The sequence below is a fragment of the Peromyscus maniculatus genome, chromosome 23, assembly GCF_049852395.1.
Source record: "Peromyscus maniculatus bairdii isolate BWxNUB_F1_BW_parent chromosome 23, HU_Pman_BW_mat_3.1, whole genome shotgun sequence".
In the NCBI taxonomy this organism is placed as follows: Eukaryota; Metazoa; Chordata; class Mammalia; order Rodentia; family Cricetidae; genus Peromyscus; species Peromyscus maniculatus.
The window spans coordinates 62751752-62770927 of record NC_134874.1 but is presented as its reverse complement, the minus strand read 5'-3'; the positions used below and the strand labels follow the sequence as shown (position 1 = coordinate 62770927).

General features: G+C 41.5%; 1 protein-coding gene across 1 annotated transcript in view; it reads left to right on the top strand.

Annotated features, from left to right (window-relative positions):
• Positions 1-19176, top strand: part of LOC143270565 (cytochrome P450 3A25-like) — an 87192-nt gene that overhangs the window by 65845 nt on the left and 2171 nt on the right. The window contains 10 exon segments of the mRNA XM_076560915.1: positions 85-178; positions 2659-2711; positions 3940-4039; positions 7315-7428; positions 7679-7767; positions 7997-8148; positions 14267-14394; positions 14512-14578; positions 16146-16306; positions 18824-19050. Of these exon segments, the coding sequence (XP_076417030.1) occupies positions 85-178; positions 2659-2711; positions 3940-4039; positions 7315-7428; positions 7679-7767; positions 7997-8148; positions 14267-14394; positions 14512-14578; positions 16146-16306; positions 18824-19050 (1185 nt within the window).

The window sequence follows — 19176 nt, the reverse complement described above, 5'->3', positions numbered from 1 at the left end:
CAGCTAGCACTGATCCTGAGGGAGGGTCTCCATTGCTGGTTGGATCATGATAAAATGTTCTTGGCTTTTTCTTTTACTTTATAGATATGGGACCTATTCTAATGGGATTTTTAAGAAGCTCGGCATTCCTGGACCCAAACCTCTGCCTTTTTTGGGAACCATTTTGGGCTACGGAAATGTGAGTACTGTTTGAGCTTTCTTTTCTTCTTATGGATGTGACTTCTTGTGTATCTGTTTATGGATCAGTTCCATAGATGCAAACGCCAGTCCTAGGGAGAAAGTTCTGGGGTGTCAGACCACTGGAAACTGTGTGTGTCCATCCAGGAGAGTGCTCGGGCTTCCCTTTAGGATTTGCTGACATATTTGCAGCTGTGGTTAGAAAGCTGTGACCGCAGACATATCAGAGCCTGGTGTTCAGCACTTCATGCTCAGACTGTGAACAGGAGCGGGAGAAGTCTGGGGTTTCCCTAAGTGGAGCCTCCAGGAAGGCACAGGTGTCCTTAACTCACAGAAAAGCATGCCTGGTCACAGTAGCACCACAGCAGCCTGTATGCACTAGACCAGACTTCACACTGGGCTCAGGAGCAGCACTTTTTCTCTTCCTGCTGGCCAGCTCTGCAGCATCCCTGCATCAGGACGCCTGTGTGTTGACTACAGGGAATTCCCCTTTACCAGAAACCTCTCAGGGACTCCTGTGTCCCCTGCAGCTACTTCAATGACTCCATACTGTCTTAATACCCAGGGCATCTTTGAGGGTTTGAGAAAGTAATGGTGTTCTGCATTGGTTCTTTTCTCCAAGACAGCACCCTCAGGGCCAGTCTGAGTAGGATGTGGCTGCAAATGAAACAAGTTAGTGCTTGTCTCTCACCCTCAGATACCATAGGACAAAAGAATTTTTGCTTTTCTAAGTGAAGGCAGATTCCTTTATAGAATCATCCCAGGAAGGATGATTTTATCAAATCTCTAGAGACACTGAAAGTGCACCATAAATGCAACAAGGACCATGAATGTTGGCTGATTCTTTATGGCTTTGGTTGATCGGCCAAGGCTGGCATCTGGCTAGATTATAATGAGCTCAGATGCTGCAGGCCATCAGCAGAGCCTGCGAGCCGGCTGCTCTCTGCTAGGATTTCCTTCCCCACATACTCCAGTTGCCTGTCAGAGTCCAAGTTTTACAGTTAGAAGTTTATTGCAGGCCTGAGATCTAAACGAGACCTCTCTTGCCCCACAACTGCCTGAGAAAGCCTTAAGGCCATCCCCCTTGAAAGGGGAACACTTTTCATATTCACCCCAGCACATTTCCCTTCCTGAATCTTCTTTTGCATTAAGTCACAGATATGATGTCATGACAGAACATTTCCTCTTTTCAACTTTGGCATTGGAAACTCAGAGCTAGTGTTTCCTTCGCTCTGTCCTGCTGTAGAAAGGGGCCTCTCACTGATTCCTGGATCCCATCATGATTTCCCCATTACCTCCACTCACCCTCAATCTTCTCTCGTTTTTCTTTTTATTGCTTCTTAATTTTTTGATGATCCTTTTTATGTTTTCTCAATTTGCATTAGTTCTCTGAGAATTTCAGGCAATGCGTTTTGATTGTATTCACTGCCCACCCCAAGCTCCCCCCACATCCCCAGTCCTTCCCTACCTACCCACTTTGTGTATTTTTCTGTAACCCATGGAGTCTGATTGGTGCTGTCTGCACACTCTCAGTTGTGTATATAACCACACACTGGATTGTGGTTGATCTGTCTTGAGCCACACCCTTAAGGAAAACCAACTCTTCCTCTCCCAGCCCTGGCCAATTGCCAAAAGCTGCTCAGATTGGGGGGGCGGGGCACTTCATGTCCTCCTCTCCTCTCCTCTCCGTGCTAGGGTTTGTCTGGTTTGTTCTTGCTCAGGTCCTGTGTACACTTTCACAGTCACTGTGAGTTCATATGTGCAAATGCCCTGTTGTGTCCTTGAAAACAGTTTTTGTTGTAGTGTTTTCTGTCTCTGGCTCATGCAATCTTTCTACCCCTGTGCCAAGGGAAGGAGATCATTATACAGAGGCGATGTCCCATTTAGTGCAGTTTCTGAAGCGTCCTATTCTCTGCACCTTGGCCAGTTATCGCTCTTTTGTTTCCCCTCGTTTAGATGTTGAGATGACATCCACCCTGGCCTCAACTTTTCCATCTTCTTGCTTCTTCCTGAGTGCTAGGATTATAGTTGTGTGCCACCAAGTCTGGCTTTACTCTGTCACTTTTGTACTAATAAAACAACGGGATAATACTGAACCAGGATATAGAAGGTTTGTGCATATTCCCCTAGTTTGGATTCTTGAGGAACATTTCAGAGTGTTCTAGGATTTCAAAGACCACACACACACACACACACACACACACACCTCAGACAAGAAGCTGCTTGGTATTCATAAGTAAGGACAGTTCTTTCAATAGATACAACACTGAGAAAATTCAAGACCAGCCTTAAACTCTCCATTCCAGACAATTCTTCTAGTCTCCCCATCCCTTCAGGTGTCTCTAATAAAAACTTGCCTCTAATCCCTGGTGAGGGATAGGAAGCCTGATTTCACAGAATTTGAGTCATTTGCACCCCAGTTAGAGAAGGGATCCACTGTATGCAGGCCAATAATGGATTGGACTTTGTTTCTTTTTCCAGGGTTTGTGGAAATTTGATATAGACTGCTATAAAAAGTATGGGAAAATATGGGGGTGAGTATTCTGGAAACTTCTACTGGGTAGACTTGTTGAATGAAGCACTCCACTGCATGAGGACAAGGCCTTTGGAGGTTGTCCTGCCAGGGTCTAATACATGACAGTTGTGAATTTGAACAGCAAGAATTCCATGGGGGTATTCCCTACTGGGACATCTTCTGGACTGATTAATCAAGGGCTCCAAGACTCAATGTCTTTGCACCTAATGCTCAGAACCTTCTAATATGTGCTCAGAAATGCATGATCATCTCAACGCCAATTCAGTTTTAGTCAAACCCAGAACTCCTTTATATCAACTTAAAAGTAATGTTCACTTTTGAAAGATACACTGGGAGATGTACGAAAATAGACTGGGAACTCATCTATATCCTAAAAACATGTGTAGCAATTAAAATATTAAATTTACTAGAAAAACATGGGTATTCCCCGTATATCTAATTCTGATGACTTTGAAGAAGAGATGTGAGGTATTTGTAAAGCACTGTGTTCTCCTTTGAGCCTATGTCTTCAATGGTGCCACAGAGTAGCTGACGGTTTGGAGAGAGGTTGGAGGAGGTGTCACTGTTGTGCTGTGAGACACAAGCAAGTGGAGGAGCCTCTGTCTCTGCATCTCCTCTCATTCATCCTCAGAAACCACAGGCCTGGTCACAGGGTCTGCAGAGGTCACATAGAGACCATGTGAACCAATGCCAAGCATGGGTTGTGCTGCCCTCTGGTGGTCCCAAAGCAACCGCTACTGCAACAGTATTAGGAACACTGAGTTCTTTGTCTCTAAGTTTTGAGTTCGGAATCATTGACCATTTTTTCTGGATTTCTTATATCTCTGGAGGTCAAACCCAGTGCCACACACTTGATAGACGAGGGCTCTACCACTGAGCCACACCTCCAACCCAGGTACTGAACTATTTACACAAAAGAATAGTATTGGCAATAACCATGTGAGTTTGCCTCGCCTTAGCCAATGTTTCAGTGTTCATTCTTACTAGAGACGTCTTTGAAGAGCTGTTTTGTCCTAAGTGTCTCTTCCCTGCTTCAGCCATACTATCTTTCATTCAATTCCAGTGTCTTCTATGGTCAGAACTTGAAGTAGGGGTTCATGTTGCTGTGCTATAGAGCTGGCAGTGTGGCCTGTACAGCCTCAGGGGTAGAGTCTGGAGTCCTGGGTGTAACTCCAACTGTAGAATCCATTTTCTGAGGTTCAGTCCACCCTGTGTTCCCACCTCAGGTTTTATGACGGTTGACAGCCTGTGCTGGCTATCACAGATCCAGAGATCATCAAAACTGTGCTGGTGAAAGAATGCTACTCAGTATTCACAAACTGTCAGGTAGGTGTCCTTTTTAGGAAATATAATGATTTATTTTCATTAAAATTTAATTTAAAAAGAATTATATGATCACAATAAAGAGCCACCACCATGCTCAGAATATTTCTTGATTTTTATAAATGGTAATGTCTTGCATGAGTATAAATATATTCTGGCCAGTATACTAAGATGAAATTAGCTTTGATGTCATTGGGAGTTTATTTACATTTCCTCTGAGTGGCATTCCCTGATCTCGATCTCTCTCTCTCTCTCTCTCTCTCTCTCTCTCTCTCTCTCTCTCTCTCTCTCTCTCTCTCTCTCTCTCTCCTGTGTGTGTGTGTGTGTGTGTGTGTGTTGTGTTTTGGACATTGTTACAATCCTGTTTAGTGTTGAAGCTACACAGTGAAGACACAGGACTGTCCCTTCACCATGGGACTTCCTTCTAAACATGTGGTGTGATCATGAGAAGCCTGTCTTTTCTTCTTGGCAGTGTCTGATGCATTTTATGGATGTTTTCAGGGTCAAATTTGATAACATTTTGCTTAACTTTCTTATTTTTTAATGATAATATGTAGTTTTATATTTTAGATTTATGTCTATAATCTATCTGTAATTTTTTTTGGTATGAGAAACAAAGGTCAGCTCAAGATTTCTGTTGTACCATGCATTTTCAATTGTTCCGATGCCATTTGGGAGAAGTTTTTCCCTCCAAAAATTACCAGTCCTGTTACATGTGTGGGACACTTTCTCATCTTTCTCTTCAATCAATCGATCACAGTGTTTTCCCTCTATGGGGACCATTTCTTCTTGATGAGTGACTTCATGTGGATTAATTACTCCTTCATTTTTTTTTTAAAAAATTGTTTGGTTGGTTCTTGGACCTTTGCTTTTCTATCCAAATTATGAATGGTCTTGTCTGAATTTAAAAGCTCAGTGTGATTTTGATAAAAATTGAAACAAATATAGGGGAAATATTGTTACTGTGTTGTGTCTTCTAATTCATGGCTAGCATGTACCTCTCTGATTTTTAGTTTGCCTTTGCTTGCCAAATAGACAATTTCAGGTGAAAGACCCAACATGTATTTTGTTATATCAGTGCTTTAAGTATTTAATTTCTAGTTATTGCTATGACATAATTTTCTCAATATTTCTCCACTTATCATTGCAATTATGTACAAATTCAAATGAATTATGTGATGTCATTGTGTCCTATGACTTTTCAAACTCACTTCTTTATTCCCTGTATTCTGTATGCTGTTTGGTATGCTCTACATGGACAATGGAGGTGCCTGAAAATCAGAACACTTATACTCATTGCTTTGCAATCTGTATGTTTCAATTGAATTTTCTTACCTTATTGTTCTAGCCGGCATTTCTAGGATAGTACTGAATAACAGTGGTGAGGGGAACCTTCAGAACTGCTCCTGTTTGGAGGGTCAAACATTCAGGCTCTCACTATCAAGTGTGAAGTTGGCTAAGGCTTTTGTATAAATTTTCTCTCCATCATCAATTCTGTTTTGCTTATTTGTTTGTTTACTTGTTTTGAGACAGGGTCTTTCTCCATAGACCTGGTTGGCTCAGAAATCACTACGTAGGCCAGGCTGTCCTTGAACTCACAACAAGCCATTAGCCTCTGCCTCCCCAGCACTGGGACTAAAGATGTGTGCTACCATGCTTGACATCATTCCCAATTCTTAATCTTTTCTACTTGCCATAATTTAAAAAACAACAGCTCTCCAATTGATTATGCTGTTGGTAAACATATTGCAGAACTACCCTAAGATAACAGTAACCCAAGACTATGTAATTTTTAAAAAATTTTATGTGTATGGATGTTTTGTCTGTTTATACATATGTACACCACATGCATGTGTGAAGGTCCGAAGTGGGTGTCAGATATCATGGAATTACAGATGGCTGTGAACTGCCATGAAGGTACTGGGACCCAGACATGGGTCCTCTGCAAGAGCAACACGTGCTCTTAGCCTCTGAGCCATCTCTCTATCTCTCTATCTCTATCTAAGGCCAGTTGAGTCCATTTCTACTATAAAAAGCTGTAGGGCTTTTCTTTTCTGCTCCTTTGGAAGAACTGTTAAGTCCAGCTTCAGTGGGGTTCAGGTCCCAAAGAGGAAGGGGACTGAATGCACATCTGACTGTTCAGCAGCTCTCTCTCTCTCTCTCTCTCTCTCTCTCTCTCTCTCTCTCTCTCTCTCTCTCTCTCTCTCTCTCTCTCTCTCCCAACCAGAGACATTCTTTATTTACATAGCATATTGTCTACATTAGGCATTTGACTAGCATCAGAGCCCTGGATTTTTTTTTTCATCTTCTCATTAAATGTCCAACATGAAAAAGCAAAATATAAAACAGACAGTCTTACCTGAAACATCTTTGGACAGCATCTGTCAAAACAGGAAGTTACAAATTCAGAGTCTGCAAAACATAGGACCTTTTATTTTCACAGTCTGTGTCTAGGTTGGCTATTCACAGTAGCAATATGTTAGACAGTCTGAAATTATTTTTACCTTAACCAAGTTATGTATAGAAGTATAAGATGTTTTCTAAAATACAAACTTTAGAAAACATCCCATAATAATCATTTAACTGCCTGAATTACAACATTTTTTGTTGTCTTCAGTTTTATAGTAGGGGCCTGTTGCTTTCATATGTTCCCAGAAAGGAAGATTCTGGTATCTCAGTTTTTTTCCATCAACCCACACTATTCCTGTTCCTTCTGTGTAAGCTCTAGTGTAGGGCAATGGATATACTTGTGACATCTTGTATTCAGATCTGAACAAGAAATTTCACAGAATCTGTCCTATTGGTACCATGGTCCTTCGGCCACAAAGAAGACTCTTTCTTCTGTGACTCTCAGGGCAAGACCGCTGCCTTCAAAGTTTTCTGCCCGGAACATGCATATATTTCCCTAGGGGCTGCATAAGTAGAAAACTCCCCACTATGTAGACAACTGCTTCTAAAAGCTACCACAGCACCCTCTGCCTGAGGACTTGAGCCACCCCTTGTGCTACAGCCTGCTCCAAACAACACTTTTTCCCTTACAAGAGGGGTTTCCATTTAAGAAGAGATTTTGAAAGAAAGATTTGAAGCCATGCTCTGATGATAGGTGACACTCATGATTATATAGGCTGTGAAGTAATTTCAATGAATCATAAGTGGGCGTGCCACTTAGGATCAGTAACTATCTGTTAAATGAATGATGTTTGTTTGATATATTTTCTGTAGCTGTGGACATATACATAACTTCTGCAAGATAAATTGGCTTTCAATTTGAACTCTAGGCTTTTGGTCCAGCGGGACTTATAAAAAAGTCCATCAACATATCTGAGGATGAAGAATGGAAGAGACTTCGAACACTGCTGTCTCCAACTTTCACCAATGGAAAACTCAAGGAGGTGATGAGGGAGAGGGCATTTACTTATGGAATGAATCTGGGGACAGGTAGAAAACAAGTCCACGTTCCCTTTCCAAGGGTTGGTCCTCTGAGTTACAATTCCTATAAAATGACCTTCTGTCTTCATGCGCAGAGGACTCTTTTTAAAATCTACTGTAACATCCCACTCATTGCTTCATGACTGGGGATGATTTGTCTTTCTGGGACCTGAGTTTCCTCATTTAGCTACAGATGTTGTGCTTTGTGCTTAGATGTTCCCCATCATTGGGCAGTATGGAGATACATTGGTGAAAAACTTGAGACGAGAAGAAGAAAGAGGGAAGCCTGTCACCATAAAAGAGTAAGTGGTGGTGCAGTTGATGGGACTGTAAATACCTTAGTGTCCCTTCAACTCTAGGAAAGGGGCATCTGCAAACCAACACCAGGTAAAGGCCCCATGTGTGATTGTGATAGGAGCCTAGCCCCCACTGATGATCCAGCATGTGATTCTGTGTGGCTTCCTGCCTGGGTAGCTTGGAACTATGAGCTGCCTCAGATGCAGACACTGATTCCCATGTCTCTCTCCTCAGTATCCTTGGAGCTTATAGCATGGATGTGATCACTGGCACATCATTTGGAGTGAATATTGATTCCCTCAACAACCCAGAGGATCCCTTTGTGCAGAAAGTCAAGAAGATATTAACAAGTGTGAATTTTCTTGACCCATTTCTTCTCTCTGTATGTATCTACTTCCTCTCTTTTTTCTTACTCTCTCACATGCTACAATCAAAATAATATCATTCATCATTACTGAAATAAAATTCATATATAAAAACAATGTGCCTGCTTACAATGTGTAATTCAGGTTTTGCTCATACAAAGTAATGTATATCCATCACCATTGTCAAGCCAGGGAACATTTTATCCAAGAAAACCTGTACCATTTCTTTCTCATCTTCCATTCCTCCTTGTCATAAGAAACATCAGTTCACTGTTCTGTAGATCTGCCTCTTCCCACATTTGCCATTAAAATACAGCATAAAAATGTCATAGAATACATACAATTTAGTGACTCTTTCAGTTAACACAATATATTCAACAGAAACATTTGTTACCACACCCATGTTCTGTAGATAAATCAAATTCGATGCCATCTGATGGTCTTTCAAATTGTTTTCAGATTCGGGATGCTGCCAATAAGCTGTCATGGACGTTGACACCTGAGATTATGATTGAACACTTGTTTTCATGTTTTCTGGGTAGGCACTTGGGGGGATTAGTAAATTACATAGGACTTCTGTGTTTGACTTACTGAGCAAGTGAGTTTTTTCTTTGATAGAGGCAGCATTTTGTTTTCTGTTTAGGAATTCATGAGGACTGCCATTCAAAACTTGGGGTTGTTTTTATTTCATGATGTTCATCCCAGATGCCCTAGTGGACACTCAATAGTATAGCACCATGAGTGTTGGGTTGTGTTTCTTCCAGGTTGTAATTATACTCCCCCACTTGGAAGACATTATTGTCTTTCTTAAATAAACATCTGTTCAATCGTTGCTCCTATATAGCTGAATTGTTTACGTGATTGCCATTGAGTTATAAGATTGGCATGTGTATCATGAATAACAGTCACTTTCCAGACATATAATTGGCATATTTTCTGTACTTTGAGATGTTGTTTAATGTTTTTGATGGGATCTTTTGAAGTACACATTTTTAAAATTGTATGATGTACAATTTTATAATGTGCTATGTTTTAATCTCTAAGTCAAATGGTCAGAGTTATGAACATTTAACCTCCCTCCAGTTTCATCTTAATTGGGCAGTACATTCCTTAAGCATTTTTTTGATACAGGGTCGTGCAGCCCTGTGTGGAGGCCCACAAATGTTTCCTAGTGAGATCTGAGCTTGCTTTATCCAGCAGGACTGCATTAGAGGATTGCTTGACTATACATATGGTTACTAGGTAATTGGAAGGGTCGACAGTTGGTGAGCTAGGGGAAGATCTTTGCTCCACCCCTTGGCATTCCTATAATTCCTCTTTAGAAGAGACAGAAGTGGCCAGTTGATAAAGTTCAAGGCTATTCTTTGTTTCTATCTGTTTCTCTCCCCTCTATCCTTCTATCTAAATATTTCTCACTTCACCTTCCTCAAAAGCACCCTGGAGGAAACATGTGGGACATGGTCTCCCTCAGATGGTGCATAGAAAAGGGACCAGGGACTTGATGAAAGGAAGGGAGAGGATCCTGCAGGAAGTTTGGGCATGTCCAGTTATGTTGAAAAATTAAGGTGGGGGTATTCTATTTTCAGGAGTGAAAGTAAGGTGGCTAAAAGAAATGCCAAAGTGAGGCTGCAGTGAGTATCTCTCTATATCTAGGTTTCTTTTTTTTTTCTGTCTCTTAATTTCTGTCTAAAAAATTACGGAAAAATGTAAAGTAGAATGTAGGAATACAGTGTAGAAAAATTAGGGAAAACTGGGCAGCAGTGGTACACACCTTTAATCACAGCACCTTGGAAGGCAGAGCCAGGTGGATCTCTGTGAGTTCGAGGCCAGCCTGGTCTACAGAGCAAGATTCAGGACAGACACCAAAACTCCACAGACAAACCCTGTTTCAAAAAACAAACTTAGGACAAGAAGGAAAAAAACATAAGGTAGACTGTAGTAATGTACTGTAAGAAAAACCTTAGGATAAAATAAGCACAAGACAGAGGAACTATGTCCTTGATTTTTCCAACTGGGACTATGAATGCAAACTCCTGGGAGGAATCAGAGTTATAAAAAAAAAATAGGATGAGAAAAATGGACAGAAAAAGATTCCTGTGGATGCTTTTGACCTGTATGTAGCTTAAATCTGAGTCCTGAGTGTCAGAGCAATGAATGTTCCCTGAGACAGATGCGGATGAAGTAAAACTCAACTCTGCTCAGAGTGTTACTGCATGAAAAAATCAAACTATCAGAATTAGTTTCCTCTTGGCCATGAAGCCAAAGTTTAGGAAACAGAAGTCTTGGAAAAAACTTAGTTATCTTTCTCTCAAAAACTGAAAGCTTTCTTGAGAAAAACTTAGTAATCTCTCTCTAAAAAACTGGAAGAATTTTGGGTCTTTCCTTCTCAGATTTTTTTCTCTTTCTGTAAGGGCAAAAATTTAACTCATTTGGAAACAACATCTATCAGTATGGGAAAAGCACCTGCAATTGCCCTAGAAAAAAAAAAAAAAAGAAAAGAAAAAGAAAACCTCTTGGAACAGGGCAAATCCTCCCTGCTAGTCCTATCTCCCCTTCAAGCCAGTATCAGAAAAACAGCAGATACTTTAGACACTAGCCAGAATTCCCTGTAGCTAGAGTGTAGTGAAAGACACCAAGGAAAGCACAGGGGGAGAGCTGATCAGGGAACAACATTCCCCCATAGTGGAACAGCTGCTGAGGACAAGATTCTGGCATGAATGTAGCGGGTGAGGCTTTGAAAGCCTCCCTGCAATGAGGGAGGAAAGGTCTAAATTCTAGCACTAATGACAGCATGAGAAAAGCTGAGAGTAAATTTGGCCATACAAACAGGTCCATCAGGAACAGGGAGAACTGCCTGCTTGACTGTGAGCTCTGAGTTGGTAGGTGGGGCTACACAGCACCCACAGCTGCCAAGAAAGCTCTTTCTTTTCTTTTTTTAATCAGGGAACAAATCCTTTAAAAAAAAAGTATTTTTTCAAGTATTCTCATTCATTTTCACTGACCTACTGAGACAGAGGTTTTTGCTTCTGGCAACAAATGCCTGCCTGGGCTTAACCCACTCTGGGATCAGTATGAGGTGAAAAAAATCTGATTAGAGAGGTACACCTGTCAAATGATAATGCAGGGGTCCTAATGTAAGCTTGGGGAGGAAAAAAATCTCCTGTGATAAGAGCAAAAATTTGACTTTGGTTTCAGCATGAATACAGACTGTGTAAATTGATGTTTTCTCATAGCCCAGAAAGGCAGCATGGGGTATGTAGTTCATTCATAACAGCCTGACAATGTAGAGAAGGACAGCTTGGGAAATGTAGTCCATAAGGCAGTTTGTAACAATGTGATGATGTACAGAAAAGCAGTTTGGGAAATGAAGTCTGTAACAGAGATACCAGTACTACATGGCCCAAAAACTGTTCTTTCAGTGTTTTTTTCCAGCTCAAAATGCAGTGTTTTTCGAAATGTTAAAAAGCTTCCCCTTCACTACTGAGAACTAGAAACAGGTGAACAGCTTGCTTGTCAGGAGACAATTAAAATGTTAATACAGTTTGTCAACAAACCACTTTAAAACACTCATGATAATATTAAAAAACAACTTCTAAAAATTAAGAAGAGGGAGCTGACCTCAGTAAAGCTTAGAACCACTGATAAATTAGGTTCTGACTTCAAACTCTCAAGCAAACTTTCAGAATAATATCAAAGCTAACTACAAAATATGAACTTTAGAAATGATTTGTATACTTGCTGTCTTGTTAATAGGTCAGTTAAGAATTCTTCTAGATGTTTGCTAATAGAGTTTGCTTTTGAATATAAGTATGGGTAAATAGTTCTTTTAAGAAATTTCTTCTAGATATGTGCTAAAGTTTGTAAAATAGTCCTATAGAGTTTCCCTTTTGAATATGTTTGTAAAAAGTGTAAATGTTGGATGTAAGTCTGTAAAAGTGTAAACGTTGAATATAAGTTTGTAAAAACTAAATATGTATAGTCATGTTCATACTAGAATTGTCTTTATTATTCTATCATTATCTGTCTGGACAGATTAGGTAAAATTAATTTTTAAAGGAATATGTTTTATCTTCAGATAGATTTGAACATTTTTATGATAGCTCAAAATATAATTTTATGGTCTTAGTGGCCCCTGGAAAACTTAAGTGTAAGTGTCATAATTAAGAGAGCTTTTCTATCTTCTTCCTAAAAGTTTCCACTCTTCCTCTGTTTCTGTTTAGAAAGAGGTAGGCCTCCCACAAAAAGTTAGGCTTTCCATGATTGAGTTAGTTTGTACAGAAATCCTCCTGCTAATTAAACAGATAAAAGTGTCTTTATAATTAGCATGTGTTTTTGTTTACTTGAGTGGATACTTTGAAGTGATTTGAAATGATTGCTTTTTCCTGGGAATCAAAATAGTCTCTTGAAAATTTTATTGAACATCTGTTTGGAGAGACATTTGATTTGGAAAAGGGCTTGGTGCAGCTAATACTGTTGTAGTCACCTTAGATCCATTCCAAAAAGTATATTCCATCTTTACTATCCTCTACTCCTTTACTGGGAGGTGGATGTTTGCAAGCTCAGCAGGGACCTGAGTCAGAGCTGAGTTAGGCTCTATACCCACTCCTGTCGAAGGCTGGTAGTCAAAGACAGGCAACTTTCTTCTTGATAGCTTCCAGCATAAGGCAGAATATGCTTGATGGAAAGTATATCTCCATCATAGGTAAGGAAACTAATCAAGAAGGATGACCTAAGACAGGCACAGTCTATCTGAGGGGCCTGGGAAGCCCTTTATTATATCTAGAAGAGGGATGTGGAGGCCCACAAAGATTTCCTAGTGAGATTTGAGCTTGCTTTATCCAGCAGGACTGCATTAGAGGATTGCTTGACTATGTGCATGGTTACTGTACTTGGCTGAGCTTAGGGACAGTCTTTGCTCCACCCCTTGACATTCCTATAAATAACCCTTTAGTAGAGACACAAGGGACCAGTGGATAAGGAAACAGACCCTCCTGAGGGCATTCTTTGTTTCTATCTGTTTCTCTCCCCTCTATTCTTCTATCTAAATATTTCTCACTTCACTCTCCTCTAGAGTACCCTGGGGGGATGTGGGAGTTGATCCCCCATAGTCCTGGTTGTTCTGAAACTTTCTATATAGAGCAGCTGGCCTTGAGCTCACAGAGACCCACACGACCCTCTCTTCAGAATCCTGAGATTAAAGGCTTGTGCTCACCACACCCATCTTAGACTTGGATCTTTGACCCACTTTTAGTTAAATTGTGTGTACTGTTATCAAATTTATTCCTATTGAAGAGTAGGTACAAAGAATGTAAATACTGGAATGTAAGGAGGAACATCATCTTCTGGACATGCATGGCTATCACACTCTCAAACTCAGAGCAGTTACATTAGATCAAGCCAACCAATATTCCCTCCATAGATATGGGAGATGCTCTCATGGTCCCACCCCTTTCTGAAGAATGTTTGGCAGTTGATAGCTTCTAAGGAAGAGAGAATCATCCTTCTTTGATGGTGTGGCCACTTGTCAGTTTCCCATGCTTCAGTGGATGGCTCCACTTCAGTCTTATTAAACAACAACATAAAGCTGTGAAAGGGATGTCTTGAGGGAGATGTGGGAGAAGTTGGAGAAGGAATATAGGGAGTGGAATGAATATGTTATTTCATTGCCTAAATGAAGTGATCAAATAATAACAAGTATTTCTTCCTATATATATTTTTAAATTTTGTTTATTTTTAATTACACACACACACACACACACACACACACACACACACACACACACACACACACACACGAGTGCCATGCCTCTAGAGTCCAGTAGAGGGAGTTGATTCCTTAGAGCTGGAGTTGTAGTTTTGAACCATTCAATGCCAAGTACTGGGCATCGAACTTGAATCTCCTGTAAGCAGCAAATGCTCTTAACCACTTAGCCATTTCTCTAGCCCATATCTTGAGTGTTTTACATCTTGATGTATTATAAATAGATAACTATTTGTTAACATCAGTTTGGTACTTCCTTTGAGTGGAATGGAAATACAAGTGGATCCTGGAACTTAGCTGAAATTGTGTTTGATTTCTAATGAGTGAATAAGAATTTAGTGCAGATTTTCATTACACGTTCTCTTCTTTTCTCTGTAGTTATGTTTCCATTCCTTACTCCACTATATGAGATGCTAAGTATCTCCATTTTCCCAAACGGGTTAGTGGACTTTTTCTATGAATTTGTAAAGAAGATGAAGCAAAATCGCCTTGAAACAACTCAGAAGGTAAAATATGGTGTTTTGTTAGAATGCTCATTGTTTGATCATGTATCAGGCTGTGAACATGTCAGTTGTACCCTTTCTCTAATTGCCCATTGTGGAAATTTCTCTTTCTGCTTCCAGACTCGAGTGGATTTTCTTCAGCTGATGATGAACACTCAGAACTCCAACAGCAAAGAGTCCCTGAAAGGTAACTCAGGATGCTTCACCATGTTTGGAACAAGAAGCCCAGAGAGAAGAGGGTGTCGGGACATGTGCATGGGAGATTGGTCCAAGATGGAAATTTCTGCCAAATTTCAGAAAGCCATCCAATGGATGATGTCTATGATGTCCATAGGAGCTTTCTAGAAGCACACTGGGGTAAAAGGACCAGAGCTTGTAGGGAAGCCACAGAGAAGCATTTTATGCCCAGAAGTCCTCAGTTGTGCTAGGTCATCTGTCAGAGCAGAGACTGATTCTCAGTCCCTTTCAATCCCAATGATTCTGGATCTCTGCCTAGATTTTGTATCTAGGCCCCAATTAGGAAGAACACTGCCCAGAATTCAGGATGGTCTCTGGGAGTGAGTGGTGGAACAGTGTTCAATAACTTCATCTGTAATTTATTCTGCTCTGTATAAAAGCATCTGGAAAACTATATACCCTGCTCTTCTTCATTCTTCAGGCCCCTGGTTTTATAACATCCTCCATGCTAGCTTTGTGTCATATACTATTATTACTGAAGTAGCCACAGAATGACCTTAAACTTCTCATATTTATTCCATATTTCTAGTCATTATCCATCTTAGGAAGGATTTTCAATCCTTACTATTTGCTTTATAAAATATCATTCAAAAATATATTCATTTGTCTCTAGCAGTGTGATCTTTTGCTTCCCCTGTTACTTTCTTCTTATGATTATTTAGTTTGCATTTCAAGTTGTCAGGCATGTCCACTGGAAGCCCTTTTATGTGGCCTCATGAAGCCTTCCATGGTCTGGGCTTTCATTTCGATTGCTATAAAAGACTTTAATTTTAGGGTGTTTTCTTGTGGAAGCAGAGCTTAGGGGAAATACAGAAACTCCCTATACATTTTTGTGTACACTCCTCCACCAGAGTGAAGCGTTTGCAGGACAGACACTCAACCACTTCCCACCTGTTTTGTCTCACATTTACTGATATTAAGGTATTTGTCTTAGTCCCTCATGCTGTTACAGTGAACAAATAACTGAGGAAACACCTTAAGGAGAGGTTTATTCTGACCCACAGTTTAGTGATTCAGTCCATCATGGCGGGGAAGTCCTGGTACAGCAGGCTACTGGTCACATGGCATTAGTAGTCAGGAAGCAGAGACTATCTCACAGTCTTCTTTTTGCTCAGTAAGGGACCCAAGGCCATGGAATGTCCCACCCACATTTAAGATGGGTGTTCCCACATCAAGCAACTTAAGACATCTCTCAAAGGAATGCCAGTCTTGTCTCCTAGGTGATCCTAGATCCTCTCAAGTTGTTGGTCAATGTTAACCCCTGTATTTCTTTTATGTTTATAAGTATGTATGAGGACAATGTGTGTGGGTGGAACTACACATTTGTGGTGGTAAGTCTGGTCTCTCAGGACAGATAGGCCACAGATTTCACCAGAGTGGAATTCAGTCCCAGGGATTGTGGACTGCCTTTCTCTATTTGTTTCCGTATAGCTGGGAGCACCATTTGAATTTCTTTTCATTTCAACTATGATGTTCTGCTTTGATCTTCCTTATCTGAGATGTTCGTTTCCTTTTAGCTCTTTCTGATATGGAGATCACAGCCCAATCATTTGTTTTCATTTTCGCTGGCTATGAAGCCACAAGCACGTCCATTTCCTTCGTGATGTATCAACTGGCTACTCACCCAGCTGTGCAGAAGAAACTTCAGGATGAGATTGATAGAGCTCTGCCCAATAAGGTGAGTGGGTGGTACCCAGCGAGAGAGGGCAGAGGTAAAGGATTCACAAGAACATGTCTCATCACTTGCAATGAGAAATTTTACAGAGAGTCATGCAATGGTTCTTCCACCAGCAAGAGTCTAAAAGAGAAACAAAGGGAGGGACATAGGAGATGAATGCAATCTGTAGAAATACATGATCTTTTTAAAAAGATTTTGTTTATTTATTATGCATATATAGTGTTCTGCCTGCGTGCATGTCTGCAGGACAGAAAAGGATGACAGATCTCATTGTAGATGGTTTTGAGCCGCCATGTGATTGCTGGGGATTAAAATCAGGACCTCTAGAAGAGCAACCAGTGCTCTTAAACTCTGAACCATCTCTCCAACCCAGAAATACACAATCTTTAATACAGTGCTGGCTCTGGTGTATCTGTATCTATTATAACAGTTATACAAGTAAGAGACACCAGAAAACCTGTGTGACACACAAGGGTAAGCACCAGTCCCTCAGGTGTCTGGACAGTTATCTCTGCTGATGTCCTCGGGTGCTGTCCATGCTACCTACGGTGCTAGGCTGGCCTTCACTGGTCTTGGCAGACTGACTTGACACTACTGTCAATGGCTCTACTGTCCAGTCCGATAGCATGGTGTGTGTGTGTGTGTGTGTGTGTGTGTGTGTGAGAGAGAGAGAGAGAGAGAGAGAGAGAGAGAGAGAGAGAGAGAGAGAGAGAGAGAGAGAGAATTAGTGGAGTCTTTTCTTATGGTGCAGATAGCATCACTTTTGTAATTTCTTTGAGTGTCAGTGCCCTCTGCTGACCACAGCTGGAATTGCAGGCAATGTGCTGGACAGGTTTTCTCAGGGAGTCTCCAAGTCCAACCCCCTAAGGTGGCTAATAGAGATCTGGTCAGGACAATGGTAGGGATACCTATCTGTGAGCACTTTACTTCCTCAGCCTCCAGCCACATGTAGGTTTAAGCATCTAATCCTGCCTCTTTCCACAAATGTCACTCAGCTAATCTCTTGCCCTAGGGTTGTGGAGCATTAAGTTCAGCCTCCCTGTCCTGTGATCGGTCCCTATTCTCTGCCTCCCTGAGCAGTTCAGTTTCCGATGCAAGGTTCTGTATAAAGAGGTTAACTGGCTTCTCCATTCTGAATCATCCAGAATGAGAGCGGGATTCCTCTTCACAGTTGCAGGAATTCAGTTTCCAATGCAAGGTTCTGTATAAAGATGTCAACTGGCTCCTCCATTCTGAATCATCCAGAGTAACAGTGGGATTCCTCTTCACAGTTGCAGGAATCAGCCCCCGTCTCACCACACTCCTCATTGGTTTGAAGTCTGTGGAGGCTGTGGGGGTGTCCTGGAGGGAGGACTCCCTGCCCCCTTTCACCAGAGCCTCTTGGTTTTTTTGGGAGAGGCTTTGCGTTCCCCTTCCCCTGGAAATGGGGAACAGGGCATCCAGAGGCATCTTCAGTTTGGTTTCTTTTCTATGAATCATCCATTTTCCCACCATGCGTTTTCAATTCTTATTATTTCCTCTGTGTTTCTGAAGCTTTTCCTCTCTCCTTGACATAGACTGTGTTCTGTTTCTTGTTTTCCTGTTGCTTTGACTCTTCTTCACACACAGAGGCAGTTTCTAGTGTGGGTAGTTCCAGAAGTCTCCATTGTAACTTTCTTTCCAACTTATTACACCTGCCACCCTCCAGGGAGTTAGCAAGCAGGAGTTGCCTAGTCTGAGAAGCTGGGGACACAGCTCAATCATACAATGCTTGGTTTGTGAGGACCTGAGTTTGAATCCCAGAACCCATGTTGGGGGGAAAAGGTGTAATTGGAGGACTGAGGAGACAGAGACAGTGTGAGCCTCTCTTCCCCGGGAGCTCACTGGCCAGCCAACCCATCCTGCTTGGTGAGTGTCAGGCTACTGAAAACCTGTTTCAAAAACACATATAAAGTGGACTCCCAGAGGAAGGTTGGACTCTGGCTTCCACATACGTGTCAGTGCACAGCAGTTATCCACATCCCATTAACATGTGTGCGCGTGTGCGCGCATGCATGCACGTGCGCGCGCGCGCGCGCACACACACACACACACACACACTCTTATGCAAAACCAGAACAATCCAAAAACCCTGATATGGACCAAGAGTGGGTGTTGTTCCTTGCAATGGTGTTATTTCCTTGGTGTAGACTGGTCTATGCAGATGAGACCGTGACACCATTGCATTTTGCTGAGTGTATCTGTCATAATGGTCATATGTGCTCACATGGAAAACCAATCAGAGCACCACAGTGATGATGATGAGGGGGTCTGGACAGGGGAGTGTCCCAAATGGCTCCTGGGCTGAAACTTATACTTCATACCCTAATGGGCCATCATCAGAACAAAGGTCATCATCATAGGTGCAGAATGATTTATTAAGGCTAAGATCTACTAATCGAGGTCAGCCCTTGCAGCTTCTGACATGCAATAACACTAGAAACTGAGTCAAAGATCAAGTCCAAACCTCATCTGGAAGCATCTATTTCTTCTTCCCAGGCACCTGTAACCTATGATGCCCTGATGGACATGGAGTACCTGGACATGGTAGTGAATGAAACTCTCAGATTGTACCCAGCTGCTAACAGGCTAGAAAGGATCTCAAAGAAAGATGTGGAAATCAATGGAGTGTTCATTCCCAAAGGGACTGTAGTTATGGTACCAACCTATCCTCTCCATCGGGATCCTGAGTACTGGCCAGAGCCTGAGGAATTCTGCCCTGAAAGGTACAGAGACCTCGGAGAATGGTCCCCACTAGGAATCAGGCAAATTAAACATATTATGCTGCCTACTGGAAATTGCATGTATGTGATTTTGTATCCCTTTTCATCTGTATGAATTTTCGGAATTAA